This window comes from Nannobrachium achirus (assembly GCF_963921795.1).
Source record: "Nannobrachium achirus genome assembly, chromosome: 18".
NCBI classification, from domain to species: Eukaryota; Metazoa; Chordata; class Actinopteri; order Myctophiformes; family Myctophidae; genus Nannobrachium; species Nannobrachium achirus.
In genome coordinates this window covers 51,297,812-51,317,754 of record NC_137825.1, presented here as the reverse complement: position 1 = coordinate 51,317,754, position 19,943 = coordinate 51,297,812, and the positions used below count along the sequence as shown (strand labels likewise).

Below are 19,943 nucleotides of genomic sequence, written 5' to 3'. Positions count from 1 at the left end.
CTTGGATCCGTATCAGGGTAATAAACAAACACTGGCTTCTGCTGGTCAAGGGATAAATTCAACGTTTTTAATATTAATAGAAATATGTGGTTGAAATCACTAGCTATCCATGTGCATCCTATGCAAATTGCCATGTGGGCGCCACAAAAATAACATTCAGATTTGATTGGCCCAATCCGGTCACACACACACATGTATGATTGGCCAAGCTTGTGCTCTGATCAGCACTACTAGATTTTCAATCTTCAATCTTTCAATTTTCAATATATCTGCTTATTTTTGTCCTAAGTTCTCCTCAGAATAGGGATGCGAGGGTTCAAATTGTCAATTTAAAATAATCATCCTATCGCACAAAGATTTGGCGGGCCCCCCCCCCCCCGTAGTAACTCTGAGGACCCCCTAGGTTTAAAGGTGAAAAGGGCAGGCAGGCTGCAAGAGAAGGCAATTGGACGATACGAAGCACCTTTCAGGATACTGTGATATTACCAGTAAGACTCCCTAATCGGGAGATAAGCGACCGTAGGTCTCGCTAGAAGAGGGCCATGTGAGAAATGAGGGGTGGGGTCTCCGCGTTGCCTTGGCGGACGAATAGGTACCGGCCCCGGCTCTCCCGGACGCTCCTAGGCCGAGTTAGGGCATTTTATGCGAGCTGCAGTGGAGGGGGTCCTCCACTCGGGGCGCCACCACTTTTGCATCCGTTCTGGAGTAGCAGGAGTGGGTGGTCCCCAGGAATTCCCCGTGAGCAGCCCCGTGGGGGTGGTCATTTGGTCATTTTTGCACATTTGGTATTTTTTTTACACCTGGGGGTCCCCCAGGGACCTGGGGTCCCTGGAACTCCGGGGGTCCTTGGAGGTTGTAGTTTGGCAGGTAAGGAGTGTGTGTGCAAAATCTGGCATGGATCGGGGCAACGGTTGCGGAGATATGAGCAGGGCAAAAGTGTGACGTCTGACGTGTGACGGACTGACGCACGGACACCTGGTGGAGCTTTCTGTAGTAAGTGCGACCTACGGTCGCAATTACCACAGATGTAACCTTGTCATTTCTTTTCAGTAGAATGTTCACTACAGTATTCTGCTAAAGCCTTGCTAGGATCACTGTACTAGCAGTTTAAATAATTCTCACTGTCAAATAAACAAGCACAAGATTTGCAGTGGCATTCCTGCACATTCCTTTGATAGGTTTATACAAATTAGATAAATGAAACTTAATCCTTCATATAAAATTTAAATTAATCTTCATTCCTTATACAGCATAAATGGCTGTGGCTTTGCTCAGCAGTTAGTTTGTGGGAGATGGGGTTAAAAAAGAGACAAAGACAAATATATTGTAACTTAGTGGAGTGAACTTAGTGGTTGCGATCGGACCACTGCATGCACGCGGACCGTGCACGATCCGTGCACCGTCGTGCACGATGGACACCCACGCGCCCACGTTAAAAGGTAAGAAAATCGCGTCAGTCAACCCCGAAAGTTGCCATTTTTTAATGGCAGTAAATACTAAATACTAAAACTATTTTACTTTGCAAAGACACATTTCGACCAAAGCAGAGTAGTGGTGCAACTGGGAAAGGTGTGTACAGTCAAACAGGTTCTTACTGAATACTTTACACTGTTGACCGTTTTAACACAGCAGTGAGATTGTTTGTACTAATACCGTGTATGCCCAACATGTTCTTTAGTCTTTATATCCGTTCTCTTCTATTTGTATCTTGGTTTAATGGGAGTTATTGCAAAATATGGCATGGAGCTTTCCCTGTATTAGATGCATAAAGTGTTTGCTGTTTTACATACCTTTCCCTATTGCGTCACTACTCTGGTCATGTGACGCGTTAAGCCTAGATAAGGGGCCCAGGGTCGCTTGTAATCATACTAACCTGATGAAGACCCAACCGTTTGGTCGAAATGTTGTTTTCGGGCAGTTTTTCGGGTATGAATCAGTTTGGTGGACTTTTTGGATTAGAAAAGGGCCTGCCAGCTCATAAATGCTTCTTTGTAACTGGTATCAAGCTGCCTGAAAGGCAAGAGGTAGCTTCTCACCCGGGGCCTTTCCTATATGCAGCTACATGCATGTCAGGCCGATAACAAACGTCATTCTTACACACATACTGTATTCAACACCGTCTTCATCTGCCTATCTTTTGCTGCCAGACCTGCATGGTGGACATAAAAGACTAAATCATTTGAATGGTAGTGACTACATTCATAAATAGTAGGTCAGTTAAATGAAGCCTGCTTGTTGTGCCAAGCTTTAAAAAAAAAAGAAAAAAAAAAGTGTGCTCCTAAGAGTGTCTCCCTGCCAGGCCCGGTTGCCTACACAGCGGCCGCAAAATTTAGAAGGCAGATTTTGATTGTACGACCTACGGTTGAAAAGTTGTAGACCAAAATGTGAATCAGCCCGTTAAAGCGCCACCATTAGCTGATTTGGGTGTGCAAAGTTTCACGGCAATCAGTCTACAGGTGTCGGAGATTGGCTGTTCACAGACACAACAGACCGACAGACAGTCTCTGGCGGACACAAAAAACATGTCACAGTCTTAAGGCCCCTCCATACTTCGACCGAAACCGCCGTTTTCGGTCAAAAGGTCCTTTTCTACCATAAAATTATATCCCTCGGGACTTCTGAAAAGCATTGGACCGAACGGGAGTTCGGAAATTTGCACGTCGGAAAACACAACTCACCGAACATTTCGGTCGAAGTATGGAGAGGCCTTTAACATCGCTCCGCTGAGTTCTAATGTGGCTGTTTGAGGACAAACCACTACAGCTAGAAGTCCTCAAGAGGAGCACAAACGATCACAATGGAACCAAGATTAACCTAAATGAGGCCAAGGTAGCTAGGCAAATGCCTCCTTTGAGGCGCTATTTCCAAGACAATGGTGAAGCACGGGATGAGTAGGACCATGCAGGGTGCTCAAACCCAAAGAGGAAGAATAAAGGTGAAAGAGCACAATCTCTTTAAAAAACATTCCTCATGCCTTTAAAACAAACTTGGATTCATAAAATAAATATGTACAGCTTTTTTGGGCTCTTTTCTATTTAAAAAAGAAGAGATAAATTACTATGATAAAATAATATATAGATAATTTTCAATAAAATAGAAACTGATAATCTCAAATATTTGCATCTTGAAGCCCTACCGATGCAATTTGGTTGATACCTACTCCACCTAACAGTGCTTTTGAGTTGAAATGGGTCAAGTGCCTTTGAAACGAGTCACGTATAGTGACCACTTCCTCTTTTCCAGAACGCCTATTGGTTCCCAGTGTAGTCACATGATTCAGTCCCTTGCAAGAAACCAATCAGAACGGAGAGTTCATTCCCAACTTGGTTTCAAACTGGAGCTTCTGCCTCTTCTGGTAGCGAACTCGCACCCTGTATTGGAGAGAGGAGAAAAACTATTTTTACTAAGACTCCTTAAACAAGATGAGCCCATCAACAATTACCTTGAACTTGAGGGCTAACCCTTGAAGATGACAAAATATGAACAAGGGGTAAATTCTCCTTCTACAACACTGCCACCCTGGTGTGGAATTCCTTGACTACCTGCCTTAAAACATGTAGCTCGCTGGCATCCTTCAAAACTGCCCTGAAAACTCACCTTTCAGGAGGCCAGAGAAGGAGGTAGTTATCACTTCAGACAGGCGAGAAGGCCCCTATCCTGTACATATAGTGTTTTATAACTGCGATATTATTGAAGGTTTTCTTTGCTTGCTATTTATTATGTCCACAAATTAAATACAGAGGGCTTCCAACGTAAAAAAAAAATACCTTAAACGGTCTTATTTGGGATGTTCCTTTTAGGCAGGGTGTTTAACTATATTTCAGAGACATTTACTTTCTTCCTACAGTGCTCATTTATGTGTGTGATTGTACAGATGTACAAATGGATTTTTTATATAACATTTTAATAAAAATCAAACATTTACTCGGCATTATCACTCTAGTTCATAGCGTCCTTCCATCCCGGCTGTGTATCAACCCATTTCAATGTACTGTAGGCTGAGAGAAAAGGATAGAAGGATCTCGTTTAAAACTAATCCCCTGTAATCTCACTCTCAATCTCATGTTTTCTCTGTGATCTTAAAACCAATCACCTCTTTGACTTCAGTTTTGTCCCTTTCCTTCTCGCTACCATCTGGTGCTCATGAATCTGCGGGATAGCCCCACACTGTCATTGTGTATGGGTTAACATGGACAGTACCATTTGGATTCTGCCTTTCCATATGCAATACTTTTAATAGGACTATTTAACACTGATATATGTTAATAGTTCCTTAGATATTTCAGTTTAGATTATTTTCATGTTGTTTTTTATGGTTATTTTTCAAGTTACTTAACAGTACAACCACCTACAAGGTAACAATAACTAAAAGAAAAATATACTTTTGGGAGGTTTGGTCCATTTGCTTTCATTTGTATACTGTCAAGAGTTAAGGGGAGACCTTGTAAAGTTTGAGAACCACTGATTTAGACCAAAATGCAGGTTTAAATTAATTCTGCAGTGAATCTCTGTATTAACAATGCAACAGGATCTTAAAGGCTCCCTCATTGTATCACGATATATACGATATCTCTGAAAAGGCATATCGTGGAGACATTGTATTGTCTCAGCGATATTTATCACCATATCGCCCACCCCTACACAGCGCTCGTAAATGGTGCATTTAAAAATGATAAATGGTGCATTTATATAGCACTTTTATCCAAGGCGCTTTACATAGATTGTGCATTACAGTCATTCACCCATTCACACACACATTCATACACCGATGGCGGAGGAAACCATGCAAGGCACCAACCTGCTCACCGGGAGCAACTAGGGGTTCAGAGTCTTGCTCAAGGACTCTTCGAGATTAACTCAGGGGGAGCCCGGATTTGAACTGGGAACCCTTCGGGAACCCTTAATGCTCTAATGACGTTTTTTTCTACCCCTGAGCTATGCCGCCCCTCAGAAACAAGCAGCAAGCATATGTCCTTTCTTACCGTATCTCATTGAGCTTCACTAGCTCATTGACCAACACCACCAGTAGTGTGGACAGTGACACCAGCAGCCAGGCCTGCAAGGGAATGTCCCCCATGCTGAAGGTCATGCGGCTGTTCTGGTCACGCCATAAGTGGTAGTCCACCGTAGCCTGGACCAACTGCCCAAACAACCTGTACGAGAGAAGACATGCATTCAATAGATATGGACTGAAAAGATGACAGCGGGAATGTGTGCGATGGAGAGAGAGAGGGAACGTCGTGAGATTGCTCCCTGCTGTTATAAGTTACTGATGATCTAATGCAGTGGTTCTCAACCTGTGGGTCGGGACCCCCAGGGGGGTCCCCAAATTATTTTGGGGGGTCCCCAGATGATTATGTGCAACATTGTTTTCTCACTCAACAGTAAACAAACCAACATAAAGTTGAAGTTTAAAGAGGGTATATGCAAATTTCTAAAGTGACAATTTAACACTTTGTTAGCCTGGCCGTACTTGCCCGTACTTGTCCGGACCACCCAGTGCGCCGGTCGTCTATTCCCGTACATTCCCGTACTTTTGATATAAATGATAATAATCAAAAAAAAAACGATCGGCCATTCTTCTCTGTGTCTTTTTGGAGCCATCTGAAAGGGTTAACATCCTCCTGACTCCTTTTCTGCAAGTGGGTGTGCTACTCGTAGCATCCAGCAGGCCGCAGCGTTCACTTACATTCAGGCTGCATGCATGCCTGGCCAATTGCTCCCTCCCTCCACGGAGCAGACAATGGACCACAACAACACCCAAAATGGCTGGATTACAATCGTCTATGTTTCTGTACTTGGATCGCGGTCTCAATCACGCTCGGGCACCGCTTCCCTATCGCTATTTTCGCTGTTTCGCCGCACGTAAACGAATGGAAGAGATCTCCCCTCCGCGTCGCCAAAGTAAGATCGCCGACCTCTAGGATCAATATACACGCTCGTACTGAGCCCTCCATTACGTGTGTTATCATGTGGGAAAACATGTTTATACATATGTTTGTAAATAAATAGCTTATTTCTTCGGCAGTACCTCTGTTCAGGGGGTTCTGCCGCGGCTACCAAAGTGAAGGACTTTTTAATACCTATAAAATGACAAATGTAATATTGGCCAAATTGTCAAATATTAGAGGCAGAAATTGTGAAAATAGCTGATCAACATGCTCACAACGGAGGCGTTGTGAGCATGTAGATCTGCTATTTTCACAATAAAACCGTGTTATACAAAATGTAATGCCTCAACTCTTAGTGCTCGTCTGGGTGGGGGTCCCCAGTTAAAATATGATTATTTTGGGGGTCACGGCCTGAAAAGGTTGAGAACCACTGATCTAGTGCACATTTCAGGTTGTACCAGACAGAGTTACATTGGGTTGTGCCTCTTCAGTTACATTGGACACTATGTCAATGTTTGAATTTTGAAAATTATTTTAACTGGCCTACTGGTCCAGGCGCATACCACTTAGGCATTGCCAGATAGGCATGGATGCCTGGCGGCGTCGCCGGTTCGATTCCCGATCCGGATGACCTTTGCCCCAAGTCACTCCCCATCTCTACCCCCCCATTTCCTCCTATCCAATAAAGGCATAAAAGCCCCATTCTTCTTCTTTCGTGTATCATCATCCTTGATGATTGGTTGACAACATTGTATTTCACAAGATTTCTTGTTACTTAGGGGAGGCCATGGGGCTGGCTGTTGTCTTCCCCCCTAGCTGACGTCGGCTTAGGCAGGGTTTGAACCACTCACCTTCCGCACGAAGGGCATATGCACTAACCACTACACCAACGTCGCGCCCCATAAAAGCCCCAAAACAAATCTTAATAAAAAAGAAAGTGTTAATGATAGAAATATTATTTAAATTAGCATTTCTTTCCCCAAATCGGATTGCAAAGCCTGTCTTGTTGATGCTGCCACTATCACAACACATGAAGCAGGGGGGTATTTAAACTTGCCTTGTTGAATGCTTTGGATCTGATAAAAAAAAGAAAAAGCAATGCACTGCACCATCTTATTTTTAGTTTGTTTCGACTAGTGACACAAAACAGCACTAAAACATATGGGTATATAAAAAGCATCGGCCATGTGCTGCTGACGATTCTGCTGTAATTAATGTCTCATGTGCTTCAATTGTGACAAAATTATGGTTTCGCAAAAGCTTTAACTGTTTTTTAACACACAATCAAAAAGTGTCGTTATGGGGAAATTAAAGGGTCTTCAATCTGTGTTTTGAGATATTTTAGTATTTCAGCATGAACGATGATGCATTTTGCATCATATGACTCATCATGCTGCATCATATGATGCAAAATGCATCATCATTCATTCTGAAATTCTAAAATATCTCAAAACACAGATTGAACACAAAAAAATAACTCAGGATTGTGTTGATCGTGTCCCAAACAACAATACAATAAGATCTGGTTGTCCCAGAGGTGAAATGGCCCTTTAATGGTGATTACATTATTTCTTCTTTATACAACCAGCAGATGGTGTGGGTCTACACTTTCACTGCCTACAGTATACAGAGTAGATGATGACTTACACCACAGGTACAGAGAGGCACCACCATGTGTTGCTGAAGGGGCTCTTCTTCCAGAGGGGCTGAGAGCGGTGCACATAGCTCAGGGAGAGCACCACTGGAACAAACGGACGGGGACAGGTTTTAAAGACAAAGAAAAAAGGTTAGTCCATTTTTAAGCCATTAAACATTTGTGCAATTCTTTGAATAATGTTTGACCCGATTCTATAAATGTCTTCTAAATCCTTCTTCTAAATCAGTGGTTCTCAAACGTTTTCATGTCAAGGACCCCCAAAATTACATGTATTTAGCCAAGGACCCCCATCTCAAAATATGTTGTTCCAGGGATCACCCAGAAGCAAATATTTTAGTTACAAATATTCACTTTTAAAAAGATATATTCAAAGACTCAAAAAAAAAAGAAAGAAAAAAAACATCTAGACTTTTCAAAAATAGCAGATCTACAAGCTTGTAGCCTCGTACAAGCTCGAGCTTGTATATCTGCTATTTTTCAATAGAAGCATTAAATCATTCTAGGCCTAAATGGGTTAAAGACAAAGAAAAATGTTAGTACATTTTTTATCTGAATCCTGTTATTGTGAGTGGGGAAAAAAGATCTGATACAAATCTTCCCAATGCATTCTGTGTCATTGTCTCAGCGCTCACTCTCAAATATGAGAATGGCGCTGAGAATAATTGCCAGCCTAAGTAAAATCGTTAATCCATTTTTTTATGCCCTTCTCAAAGGATTCGGGTTAAAAAAAAAAAAAGCACAGTTGGCCTTTATTATAAATGCCTTTACAGTCAGAATTTGCTGTCTCTGTGTATGTGTGTGTGTGTGTGCGTGTGTGCGTGCGTGCGTGTTCCTACCTATGTGCAAGGCCAGGAATCCCGCCATGACCTTCTGAGTAAGCAACAGACCATTAGAAAGCTGAGTGAACCACTTGGGGGCGTCCTCGGATGAGCTGCATTCAAAAGACACACACAACATAGTCATGGTATTAATTCATCACACTAGGGATGGGACGATATGAACATTTCACGTCAGGATTATTGTGAACAAAGAAATCGCAATTTACGACATTATCGTGATAATCAAAATATCCCCAACATCCAATAACCTTGGGCGGAACATTTGCCAAAGGAATAGCAGATCTACAAGCTCACAACACGTCGCAACACTATTTTGTTATTTCCAGGTCCGTTTTTAGCAATTATAGAGGGTTTAAGTGGTACCGGATATGCAGCTCGGCAAGTAAAAGGTGAATTGATCCCAGTGCTTGACGGAGGATAATTTCACGATACATATAAATCTCAACAATACGATTATCGTGAGTGTTTTTTTGTCACGATAAACGATAATAATGATTATCGTCCCATCCCTACATTATACAGTGGTGTCCCACAGTGAAAATAGCAGATCTATAAGTGCACAGATCAGTTATTTTCTCATACTAAGTATATAGGACTTGAGAGGTAAAATCTTGCACATCATCGTTACTGTAAAGACATCTATAACTTGCATTTGCAGACTAATAGATTCGAGATTTGTACACAATAAGTTGAATTCTATGGTTTTGTCTCATTAACATCGTAGCAGCAATAACAACACAAAATAGATATTTAACCATTTAAACCCTACTTGACAGAGTACACATGGTCCCCTCATTTTTACCTCAACACCAACATGTTGTGAACTTATACATCAGCTATTTTTCCTGAATGTTTGCCCCAGAATAGGGATGCTAGAGCAGCAATTAAGTTGCCAATGAAGGAGGGTAATTCCTACCTGGCTATGAGTATGTGAGAGCAGTTGAACGTGGTGTTGCCGCTCATGTTCTCACAGAAGCCTTGCAGCGTGAAGCCAAAGCCCAGCAGGTAGGCACACATCGTCAGGCCGAACTTCAACAGGAAACATCCCAGGAAGTAGTTCTGCGTCTGAGGAGTGAAGACATGATGGCAACATTATCGGACAAACGGTTATGAAGAAGACAATAAACAAAACAAAAGGGCGTTGAATTTGGAAAAAGGTACAGTGCTGTGCAGTGAGTGTTAATTGACCTCACAGAGGGTAAATAATAGATTTTTTTACACCCCAAGTTAAATTAACACTCTTAAAGGGATCACCGTTAGAATGTATTTTTTTTTCTCCTATTGATTACTCACCCCATGGACACTTTCATGTATACATTTTCTTTAGTTTTTGTCATATTCCTAAGCCAATAATTTGAGGAGGCTCTTTGTGTCTCCATAGGTAACAAAGCAGGCTCTTTGTGTCTACATAGGTAACAAAGCGGGCTCTTTGTGTCTCCATAGGTAACAAAGCGGGCTCTTTGTGTCTACATAGGTAACAAAGCAGGCTCTTTGTGTCTCCATAGGTAACAAAGCAGGCTCTTTGTGTCTCCATAGGTAACAAAGCAGGCTCTTTGTGTCTCCATAGGTAACAAAGCAGGCTCTTTGTGTCTACATAGGTAACAAAGCAGGCTCTTTGTGTCTCCATAGGTAACAAAGCAGGCTCTTTGTGTCTACATAGGTAACAAAGCAGGCTCTTTGTGTCTCCATAGGTAACAAAGCGGGCTCTTTGTGTCTCCATAGGTAACAAAGCAGGCTCTTTGTGTCTCCATAGGTAACAAAGCAGGCTCTTTGTGTCTCCATAGGTAACAAAGCGGGCTCTTTGTGTCTCCATAGGGTACAAAGCAGGCTCTTTGTGTCTCCATAGGTAACAAAGCAGGCTCTTTGTGTCTCCATAGGGAACAAAGCAGACTCTTTGTGTCTACATAGGGAACCACTGCTGGTCGTCAAATTATTGGCTTAGGAATGCGACAAAAACGAAAAAGAAAAGAAATATCCATGCATTCAAGTCTCTGTGGGGTGAGTTATCGAAAGAATTTTTTTAAGTGAACTATCCCTTTTTTTAATTTAAGATTTGTTTTTGGGCTTTTTATGCCTTTATTGATAGGACAGTAGACTGACAGGAAATGGGGAGAGAGATGGGGAATGACATGTGGCAAAGGTCGTCCGGATCGGGAATCGAACCGGCGACGCCAGCAGGCATCATAGCCTAGTATGTGGCATGCGCCTTGACCACCAGGCCAGCGGGCGCCCCAGGTGAACTATCCCTTTAATAATAAACAACTTAATAAAAGTGGTGCTTATGGACCCTTCAGCAGCTGAAGAACATATTAAGCAAGGTCCAGCTCAGCAGCCATTATAAAGGTTGTCCTACCTTCCTAGGAATGGAGTCTAGGTTCTTCCCCGTGGCCACGTTCATGACCGAACTGTCTGGAGGCTTCCCCAAAAACGACATACTGTCAACACAACACATACACAGCATTAGTTAGGACATTTCTCTGCACAGCAAAACAACACATCGGCTTATTATTCCCATTATTACTTGCGCCAGCAGAGTGTGCTGGTACTGCGTTCGGGTGCGTATGTTTGTAGGTACGTCGGTGTCTGTGTGTGCATTTAAGCTTTAGCCCAATCAGGGACCAGCATTTCTGGCAACGTCGTCAGTAACAGCGAATGAGGGACCAGCATTCCTGGTGATGTCAGTGGTGAGCACACCTCATGGCGCACTCTGCTGGCACACAAGTATGCCAACTTGTGCACAAGGCGCAAGTTGGCACCTCGACAAAGTGCAGTTCTAGATATTATTATTAACCCATGTTGGCAGTGATTAATTCTGATTAGGAGCATGCTTTTGTGTGTGTGTGTCTGTGTGTGTGTGTGCGTGCGTGCGTGCGTGCGTGTGTGTGTGTTAATATACTTGTGAGTGTCAAATGTCGCCACATTGTGAGGACAATTTCCCTGGTCCTCACAAGAGAAATGATTGCTTTAAGGTATACTGTAAGTATAATAAAGAAAGAAAAAAGAGACAAACGTGCGGGTGCGTGTGTGCACGTGTGTGTGTGTGTGTGTGTGTGTGTGTGTGTGTGTGTGTGTGCACGTGTGCTACCTGAGCAGTGGGCAGCTGAAGCAGGACAGCCAGAGGATGTCCGTTGTGTTGATGGGAGGAGGGAGCTGAGCTAAACACGCTAGGAACTACAGACCAGCAGAGACAGAAGACACACTTATTCAAACCTGACCTGAAACCTGCTTTTACACATGTATGATTCATGCATATTTGTGATACATTATGTGACATATAAAGAACATTATGTTGTCTATAACATTCAGTTAGTCAATGACACACAAAATGGGTCCAAATAAATTAAATTAAGTCAGTCACAGGATATACCCCATACCATCCAAAAGAATGCTGTTAATCCTTACAATATACACATAGAAAATCATTTATACAAGGCAAGCTTTATGGCACTCGAAATTGTGGTGACCATCTTGGGGGCAGCTGTAGCTGCCCCCAAGAAGGTCACCATTTAGCCTGGATCTGTGTGTTAAAGTGTCCTTTGGAGAAGATACTTACTATCCCCTAACTCATCATAACCATCTGAGCAGCCACCAACAGCTACAAGATGGCGTTAATCAAAACCCAGTATTTATAGCCCTTTTTTTGTATTTTCCAAGTTCAAGTGCCATATTAGCCCTATTCACTGCCCGCCCACTCAGCATCCCCCTGGTGCTGAAGTCACATTTTGAAGGGTAAAACCCTGCTAAAAGCCCATAGAGTTAACACAGAAATCGCAAGTTTCATGCAATTTCCGAATAGTAAAGTATAAAATACGGCTAGCATGATCAAGAACACAAGATAGTAAAAGGCACAAAGCATTATAATTTACTTTACCGTTCGAAATAATGATCTGTTGGCTTTAAGTCCAGCTATTTCTGTTATAGTTTCCCCTTCTAAACTGACGTCAGCACCAGGAAGTTGCTGAGAAATTTGCTGAGTGGGCGGGCCGTGAATAAGGCTAATTGTTTGATACTTTGATATGAGCTTTAGTGTTTTATCTCTCACCTGGATGATGACTAGACAAAGCTGGCACTGCAGCAGGAAAAGGAAGCACTTGCGGATGCCATAGGTGGTGTGTCGTGCCTGGAAACAATTCAATCGTAAACAGATTTGCAGTGATGTAAAGTAAGATTAAAAAAATAACATTTACTCAGGTAATGTACTTAACCCATTTAGTGCTCCAGACATGAACGGGTTAAATGTCCAGCGTGCCTCTCGCAGGCTCCATACGCTGCCATTCTCTTATTTTGAAGGCCAGAAGGCCATTGCGTAAACACTTCCGGTTTGACGTCATGACGTCATTCAATGGAAGCGATCGTCACCCCATGCCGTTGCTAAAATGGCCGATCGTTGCCTTTGTTATTACGTTATTGTAGCGAGAATCTAATGCCATCCTTGGCTTTAAAAGTGTTGTTTGGAGAAAATGGACATTAAAGATGAGATCCACCGTCGGCCTCCATGTTAAGGGATTACTATTTTGTGCACGTGGATCCGTGATGATGATGATGATGAATCGGCGAGTCCAATCGTGCCAGGACTTTCCAACGGACCGTAGGGTAAGGGTGCCGGCGTTACTCTATATACAGTATTTTACGCGAGTATACTCGGGATCGGCACTCTAAATACTCGAGTATTTTTCACGAGTATACTCGGGATCAGCGTTAAATGAGTTAAAGGGATATTCCACTTTCAAAAAAACTTTTGGTCATTGTATCGTCTACTTTTTTGTGAAATTAATTTGCTTGATTCAATATTTATATATTTGATATTCATTTTACGAGACACTCCCAATCCAGGGCCCATTCCTAGATTCCTATACAAACCCACTGTAACTTCAAATTCCATTTTAACCATGATAGATTAATCAAAAACACCCATACTAGTCTAACTACTCCTAGTTTGTGAGCTGGCAGTGTTTTTTCGATAACCTTTTTCATTTATTTTTAATAATTTAATTGTTTTTCCATTTTCCCAAACAATTATTACAAATAAATGAAAAAGGTTATCGTAAAAACACAGGTGTTTTTTTTTATGAATCTATCATGGTTAAAATGGAGTTTGAAGTTAAAATGGTTTAGTATAGGAATGGGCCCTGTCTGATAAAATGAATATCAAATATCTAAATTTTGAATCAAGCAAATTAAAAACTGTCCAGGGTGATCACAAAAGCCTGAGTAGACGATAAAATGACCAAAAGTTTTTTTTTTTTAAAGTGGAATACACCTTACAAGTACAATTTTGAGATATTTGTACTTTACTTGAGAATGTCCAATTTCCAGTACTTTCACTTCTACTCCATTACATCTTGGATCCAATCATCGGTGCCACACTTTGAGCTTGTAGATCTGCTATTTTTCATTTAATAGCATAAAATAATGTTTAAAGTGGTTCAAATCTAGAGTGACACGGAATGCAAGTTCCTCACCTGCTCTATGAGCTTGACAATGCTGACGCTCTCCCCCTGGTGGAAGGTGACGGAACAGCCCAGCGTGTTGAGCTGACCCGACAGGCCCAGAGGAGACAGGCCCTCCGAGTTTCCGCTGAACCCTCCTCCGGTGGCGTAGCCAAAGGTCTCCCAAGAGCAGCGCGACGGGTACAGGGGTTCCAGAGCAATGCTGGGGAGGAGAAACAAAGGAGTAGACTGGTCCGTTTGTGCGCCATATATCATTGTTTCTCAGATTTTCACATTTCAAGGTCTCCCCTTAACACCAACGGGGTCCCCTTAACCCATTTAGGCCTAAAATTAGAAGGATTCAAAAGACACTTATAGAATCGGGTCAAAATTCTAACGTTCACGACTTTTCAAAAATAGCAGATCTACGAGCTCGCAGCGCGGCACTCGGTGCCGCGCTGTGAGCTTGTATATCTGCTATTTTTCAATAGTTAAAGCATAAAATAATGATACACAAAATGTGTACCCGTTCTAAATGGGTTAACAGTTCCGGGTTTGTTTCATGTTAAATCTGGATAACTGTTTTGACCGGATCTAGGTTTCCGTATCCGGTCTGAGGCCGCGTCATAGCTCCGCTTCCATAGGTTTGCATGTAAACAAAGGAAGGAGCTGCACGGCCATAGAATGGTCTTTTTTCACACAATTTATTTTATTTGGAAACTGTTATGGCATATCATCTGCGCACAGATCGTGTGCTATGTGCGCGAACGTGCCCACGCAGGACCATAACGCACAGCTCGGCTTTTCCATTAGTTTTTCTGTAATGGAATGTTTTTAATCGAAAGCTGTGCTCGAGTCTACGTGCCTGCTACATGAGCTGCACACAGATCTTGCACGATGCGTGCACGTGCCGACGTTAAAAGGTAAGGACAATTTGGCAGTTGCCGAGTTCAGCTATGTTTAAAATCGCAGCAAATAGGTTAAGTTGGTGTGTCCAAAAAACGTAGTTACTGCAATCTGGCTTTGAAGAGGAGTATGCTTAGGTACAATTTTGAGGCATTTCTGTACTTTACCAAAGCATTTCCAATTGTCAGTACTTTTACTTCTACTCCACTACATCTCAGAGGCAAATGTTGTACTTTTACTCCACTAAAAATTGCTTGACCACTGCAGTTAATTCAGTTAGTTCATAGATTTTGATCATTATTACAAAACATGCATTAACCACTTCAGCTCTGTAGACATGTTTGGCCATTTGAAAAGAGCCAATCTACTGTACATGCTCACAAGACCGACGTGCGGTGAGCTGGTAGAGCTGCTATTTTTTATTTTATTTTTGTATACATTTGAATCCTGTGAAATGGGATATTCTGCATAACGAGTACTTTCAACTTTTGGCACTTTAAGTACATTTTGATACCAATACTCACATTTTGAATTTCGGACTTTTACTTATAACAGAGTATTTCTACATTGCTGTATTGATACTTTCACTTAAGTAAAAAGAATAGGAGTACTTTTTCCACCACTGCATATAGACATGTGATGTATCAAGAACAATCTATTTATAAATGCTGTGAACAAAACAACAGCTGTTAAGGGACATGTCTGTGTGTGGTACCGTGTGTGTGTATGTGTGTGTGTGTGTGTGTGTGTGTGTGTGTGTGTGTGTGTGCGTGCGTGCGTGCGTGCGTGCGTGCGTGCGTGCGTGCGTGCGTGCGTGTGCGTACCTGAGATCACTCTGCAGAAACAGGCAGCTGTTACGAAAATTGGCAGAGCTCCCCAGACAGCATGTGACCTCTCGGTTCTCCTGCATGATCTTCATCATTTCACACATTGCTGTGGACACACATCGTTACATCGCTACATGTCACGTATACGTGGGATTCTGGATGGTTTTGCAGCGGTAAAAACAATGGGCTAAATCGGGTGACACAATTTAACTGGTAGTCTTTTTGAGCGGTGGTCACACCGTCTCCTATACGTGGCCGTGTGTGTGGGTATCCGTCCGGCCGTCCGTCCGGCCGTCCTTCCGGCCGTCCGTGTATGTAGCCTCAAGCATGCAGTACCTTTTCTGACCACATATGTTAAGGGAGGGGCGCTGTTGTTCTCACACTCACTCACACACACACACACACACACACACACACACACACACACACACACACACACACACACACACACACACACACACACACACAGGGGGGAAGGGTGGGTCAGCATGTGTGGTCAAGTATTATTATTATTATTAACAAACTGAATGTTTTAGGGTCAAATAAATTAGAGTGTGTGAAGAAACTACAGCATTGTAAAGCACACTAACCCCGCTGCACCCACCCAGTAGTGCTGTTGCACAGCCTCCACGACCACCGCTCAGTTCACACGGGTGTGATTTTTTTTTTACTCATAGCTAAAATAAACAATGGCTACATGATAGTTGAAGAACTGCAAAGAAAAGAAAAAAATGCAACCACAGTTCATTCATAAAACTTTACAATCTAGTTTTCACTGCCAGATACTATAAACACAGATAGTTGGCCTTTATTGATCGTGAGGGATGTTAATTTGGAAATAATGGAAAATAAATCTGGAAAAACGACTTTATGGTGCACTGGGAACATGTTGTTGAGATACAGCATTTTGTAATTGTCGTTATTTATTTACAAGGTAGAGTAGGACTGATCTACATTTGATACTAAATGACCAAAATGGGGCATGGCAAAAAAAATGGAAGTTGAAACTTCCCCCAAAGGGGATGTGGTAACACTTCATGGACTCCTTGGTGGAGGTCTGCACAGTTTTGTCTTATGTTGTTTTAGTAAATACTGTATACCCAAGATTCTGTGGGAAACAGGGACGTGCTGGGCCCCCTGATTCAGCCTGGGAAAAAAAGTTGTAAAGGCCTTATAGAGAGAGAGATCTCTCTCTATAGCGCTGCTGCTACTCAAAGATTTGCCATTTCAGATCATGACAAGTGACAAGCTAGTGGGCCAATTACTGTACATGAGTTTATATTTTGTTGTTGTCGAGTGGAAACCTTGTATGTCCAAAACCGTTTGTTTTGTATTTATCATTTTAACAATGATTTAAACTAGTGAAAACAGCCGATCTACAAGCACACAACGCCTCGCTCCGCGAGGCGTTGTGTGCTTGTAGATCGGCTGTTTTCACTACTTTTGTGCAACGGCCTTGTATGATGAAGCAGGGCTTTGCTTTGCGAAAAAATTTATAAATTTGAAACTTGGAGATACAAGGTTTCTGCCCGACAGTGACGATTTACTTTGTTGGCCGCCCAGCCCCCAAAATGGAACGAAGGCCGACATTTTATCTTAAATCTTTTCCTAATGGCCGGCCTGGACCGGCCGGGAATGAACCGGCCGTTCGGGAGTTGTCCCGCTTTTCCAAATGGCCAGCGCGTCCCTGGTGGGAATGGTATATAAAAACAGAGAGGACAACCCTGATGAATTCAAATTGAAAAAAAATAAAAAATAAATAAATAACATTAACATTCAAAACGTTTAGACTCACTGTCAGGTGTGCAGTCAGTGAACAGCGGCACTAAAAGAGGCACGTTATCGATGTTCTTCAGATGTGGACGAACTTGATGGATCCCACGAGGTAGCTTGGCCTGGTGAGAGGAAGGCAATGAAGGGTAGAAGGATTTCATTGAGAGAGAAAGCTGCTCATTACTGCAAGAATGTAGGAACTGTACCACCGTAGCTGTGTGGTCTGTTGATTATCTTTTATCATTCAATGAACACACCATGAATTAATTTAGACCATAACATGGTAAAGGCTAACGAAATACAAAATTATGGTCAGATGATCCGAACCTGCAGTCACAAAGACATAACTTTTCAACACGGAACAAAAACAAGCATTCACATTTGGTCAAGCTGTTAACACATATGGTGCCAACCCCGAGTTTCCCGAGTTTGTATTAGTACCACCGCTGTGCCAACCCCGAGTTTCCCGAGTTTGGGACGTTTTTGAAGACTCTTTTTTTTTTTTTTTTATCTTTTTTTTCAAAAATGTTTTTTGGACCTCCAGAAATGTGTTAGGCATGATCGCGATCGCGAAATTGCATGTTTAACCCCCATACCAACCCATTCTTTCAAACATGGCAGCCATGTTTGTTTACATCTGAAGAAAACATAATGGCTGATAAATCATGAATGCCTGAACGGATTTCCAAGCGGAAAGTAAGTCGTCAAATATGTCAGTAATGCCCACTGTGAACAGTGGGCACACACGTGGTGCATCATCTAGGCATGGGCGTGCACGATCCGTGCACTATAAATTACATGGAAGTCTATGGAGACCATGGCATCGCGGGACATTGAAGAGAAAAAATCATGGCACCAAAAAAGTTAAAAGCACATACTGTACTATATGGTTTACATCAGTGGTTCCCAAACATTTTAGCTGTGACCCAAAAGAGTGATTAGACATTCGGCCGGGGACCCAAACTAGGCTATTTTCACTTCTTCATTACTATATTTTATTTGTGGAATTTCTTAGATGTGTTTGTTTCCATGTTTGTTCCCATTTCCCATTGTGTTGTGACCCATAAGAAATTGGTCCGTGACCCACAAATGGGTCCCGACCCACTGTTTGGGAACCAGCGGTCTAAATGACACATCACAAAAATGAATTTAATAACAAAAAAACAAAAAAACATTCATCTTCTGTGTAGTGAAGCTTCGTTTCATCCCTATTCAATTCCATTTCCCCTCTGGGATTAATAAAGTATATATATATATATCTCATCTCATCGTGAGGTGAAGCCAGGGGCGTCACACCAAATTATGGGCCCTGGGTACAAGGATTCACTGCGGGCCCCCCATGAATGTTAACTATTGAAAAATAGCAGATATACAAGCTCACAGCGCGGCACCGAGTGCCGCGCTGCGAGCTTGATCTGCTATTTTTTGAAAAGTCGTGAAAATTTTTTAAGCGAACATTTGTAACTCAAATTTTGCTTCTGGCCAAATTCATATCATTTTGGGGGTCCTTGACATGAAAAAGTTTGAGCATCACTGACATGGAAACATAGGTTTCTTGTACACATTTTCAAAAAAAAATGTTTTCTTCAAAAATAGCAGATCTACAAGCTTGCAGCGCGCTGTGAGCTTGTATATCTGCTATTTTTCAATAGTTAACATTCATGGGGGGAACCGGAGTGAATTCTTGTACCCAGGGCCCAGAATTTGGTGTGACGCCCCTGGGTGAAGCCATTCAACAACAGCGGTCGGTCACGCTCACCCTGTTGCAGTCCTCCAGGAAGCTGGGAACGTCACTGTCTGTGGGCTGGAAGCTGGCCAGGTCAGACTGGAGCTCCTCCTCAGGGAGCAGCGGCCCTTCTGCCTCGTCTCGAGAATCTGCGCTCACAAAACACACACCGCGTCATCATCTACAGCAGTGGTTCTCAACCTGTGGGCCCAGGGGGGGGTCCCCAGAGGATTAACTTAAAGTGATCCCTGACTAATACGACAAATATGTCTTAATACATTATAATTGTCCTCTATAACTACAATGTAAAATTAAAAACACCTTAAATATTTTATTTCTTCTAGAAATAGCTAATCTTTCACTCAGTAGGGGAAATGCCTGTCGCAAGTTGATGATGTCATAAATGTCATGTGTCATCTTTATGGCATGCATGTGCAAAAAAACAAAACACAAACACATTTGAAATATTGATTTGATGCTCATATTAACCATAGGAAGTATTAAGTTTGTTTTTATTTTCACATGCATGCCATAAATTCCATAGGGATAGATCACACTTGACATTTATGACATCATCAACTTGCGCCGGGCATTTCCCCTATTGAGTGAAAGATTAGCTATTTCTAGAAGAAATAAAATAATTGAGGTGTTTTTAATTTTACATTGTAGTTATAGAGGACAATTATAATGTATTAAGGCATATTTGTCGTATTAGTCAGAGATCACTTTAATGTGCAACACTGTTTTCTCACTCAACAGTAAACAAACCAACAAAGTATTAAGAATATAGCAAATTGAAATGTCTAAAGTGACGATTTAAGGACTTTTTTTAATGCCTGTGAAATGACAAATTAAACATTGGCCAAATAGTCAAATATTAGAGGCAGAAATAGTG

General features: G+C 42.1%; 1 protein-coding gene across 2 annotated transcripts in view; it reads right to left on the bottom strand.

The window, feature by feature from the left end:
* Window positions 1-3,232: 3,232 nt before the first annotated feature.
* tmem94 (transmembrane protein 94) overlaps window positions 3,233-19,943 on the bottom strand; it is a 75,899-nt gene continuing 59,188 nt past the window's right edge. For both annotated transcript variants that reach the window (XM_080747990.1, XM_080747991.1), the window contains 12 exons: window positions 19,082-19,197; window positions 17,345-17,444; window positions 15,547-15,655; window positions 13,850-14,039; window positions 12,430-12,507; window positions 11,473-11,558; window positions 10,741-10,822; window positions 9,304-9,452; window positions 8,385-8,479; window positions 7,539-7,632; window positions 4,983-5,153; window positions 3,233-3,371 (listed from right to left, as the gene is read on the bottom strand). In XM_080747990.1, coding sequence (XP_080604116.1) covers window positions 3,299-3,371; window positions 4,983-5,153; window positions 7,539-7,632; window positions 8,385-8,479; window positions 9,304-9,452; window positions 10,741-10,822; window positions 11,473-11,558; window positions 12,430-12,507; window positions 13,850-14,039; window positions 15,547-15,655; window positions 17,345-17,444; window positions 19,082-19,197 — 1,343 coding nt within the window. In that variant the 3' untranslated portion in view covers window positions 3,233-3,298. The remainder of the gene's footprint in view (window positions 3,372-4,982; window positions 5,154-7,538; window positions 7,633-8,384; window positions 8,480-9,303; window positions 9,453-10,740; window positions 10,823-11,472; window positions 11,559-12,429; window positions 12,508-13,849; window positions 14,040-15,546; window positions 15,656-17,344; window positions 17,445-19,081; window positions 19,198-19,943) is intronic.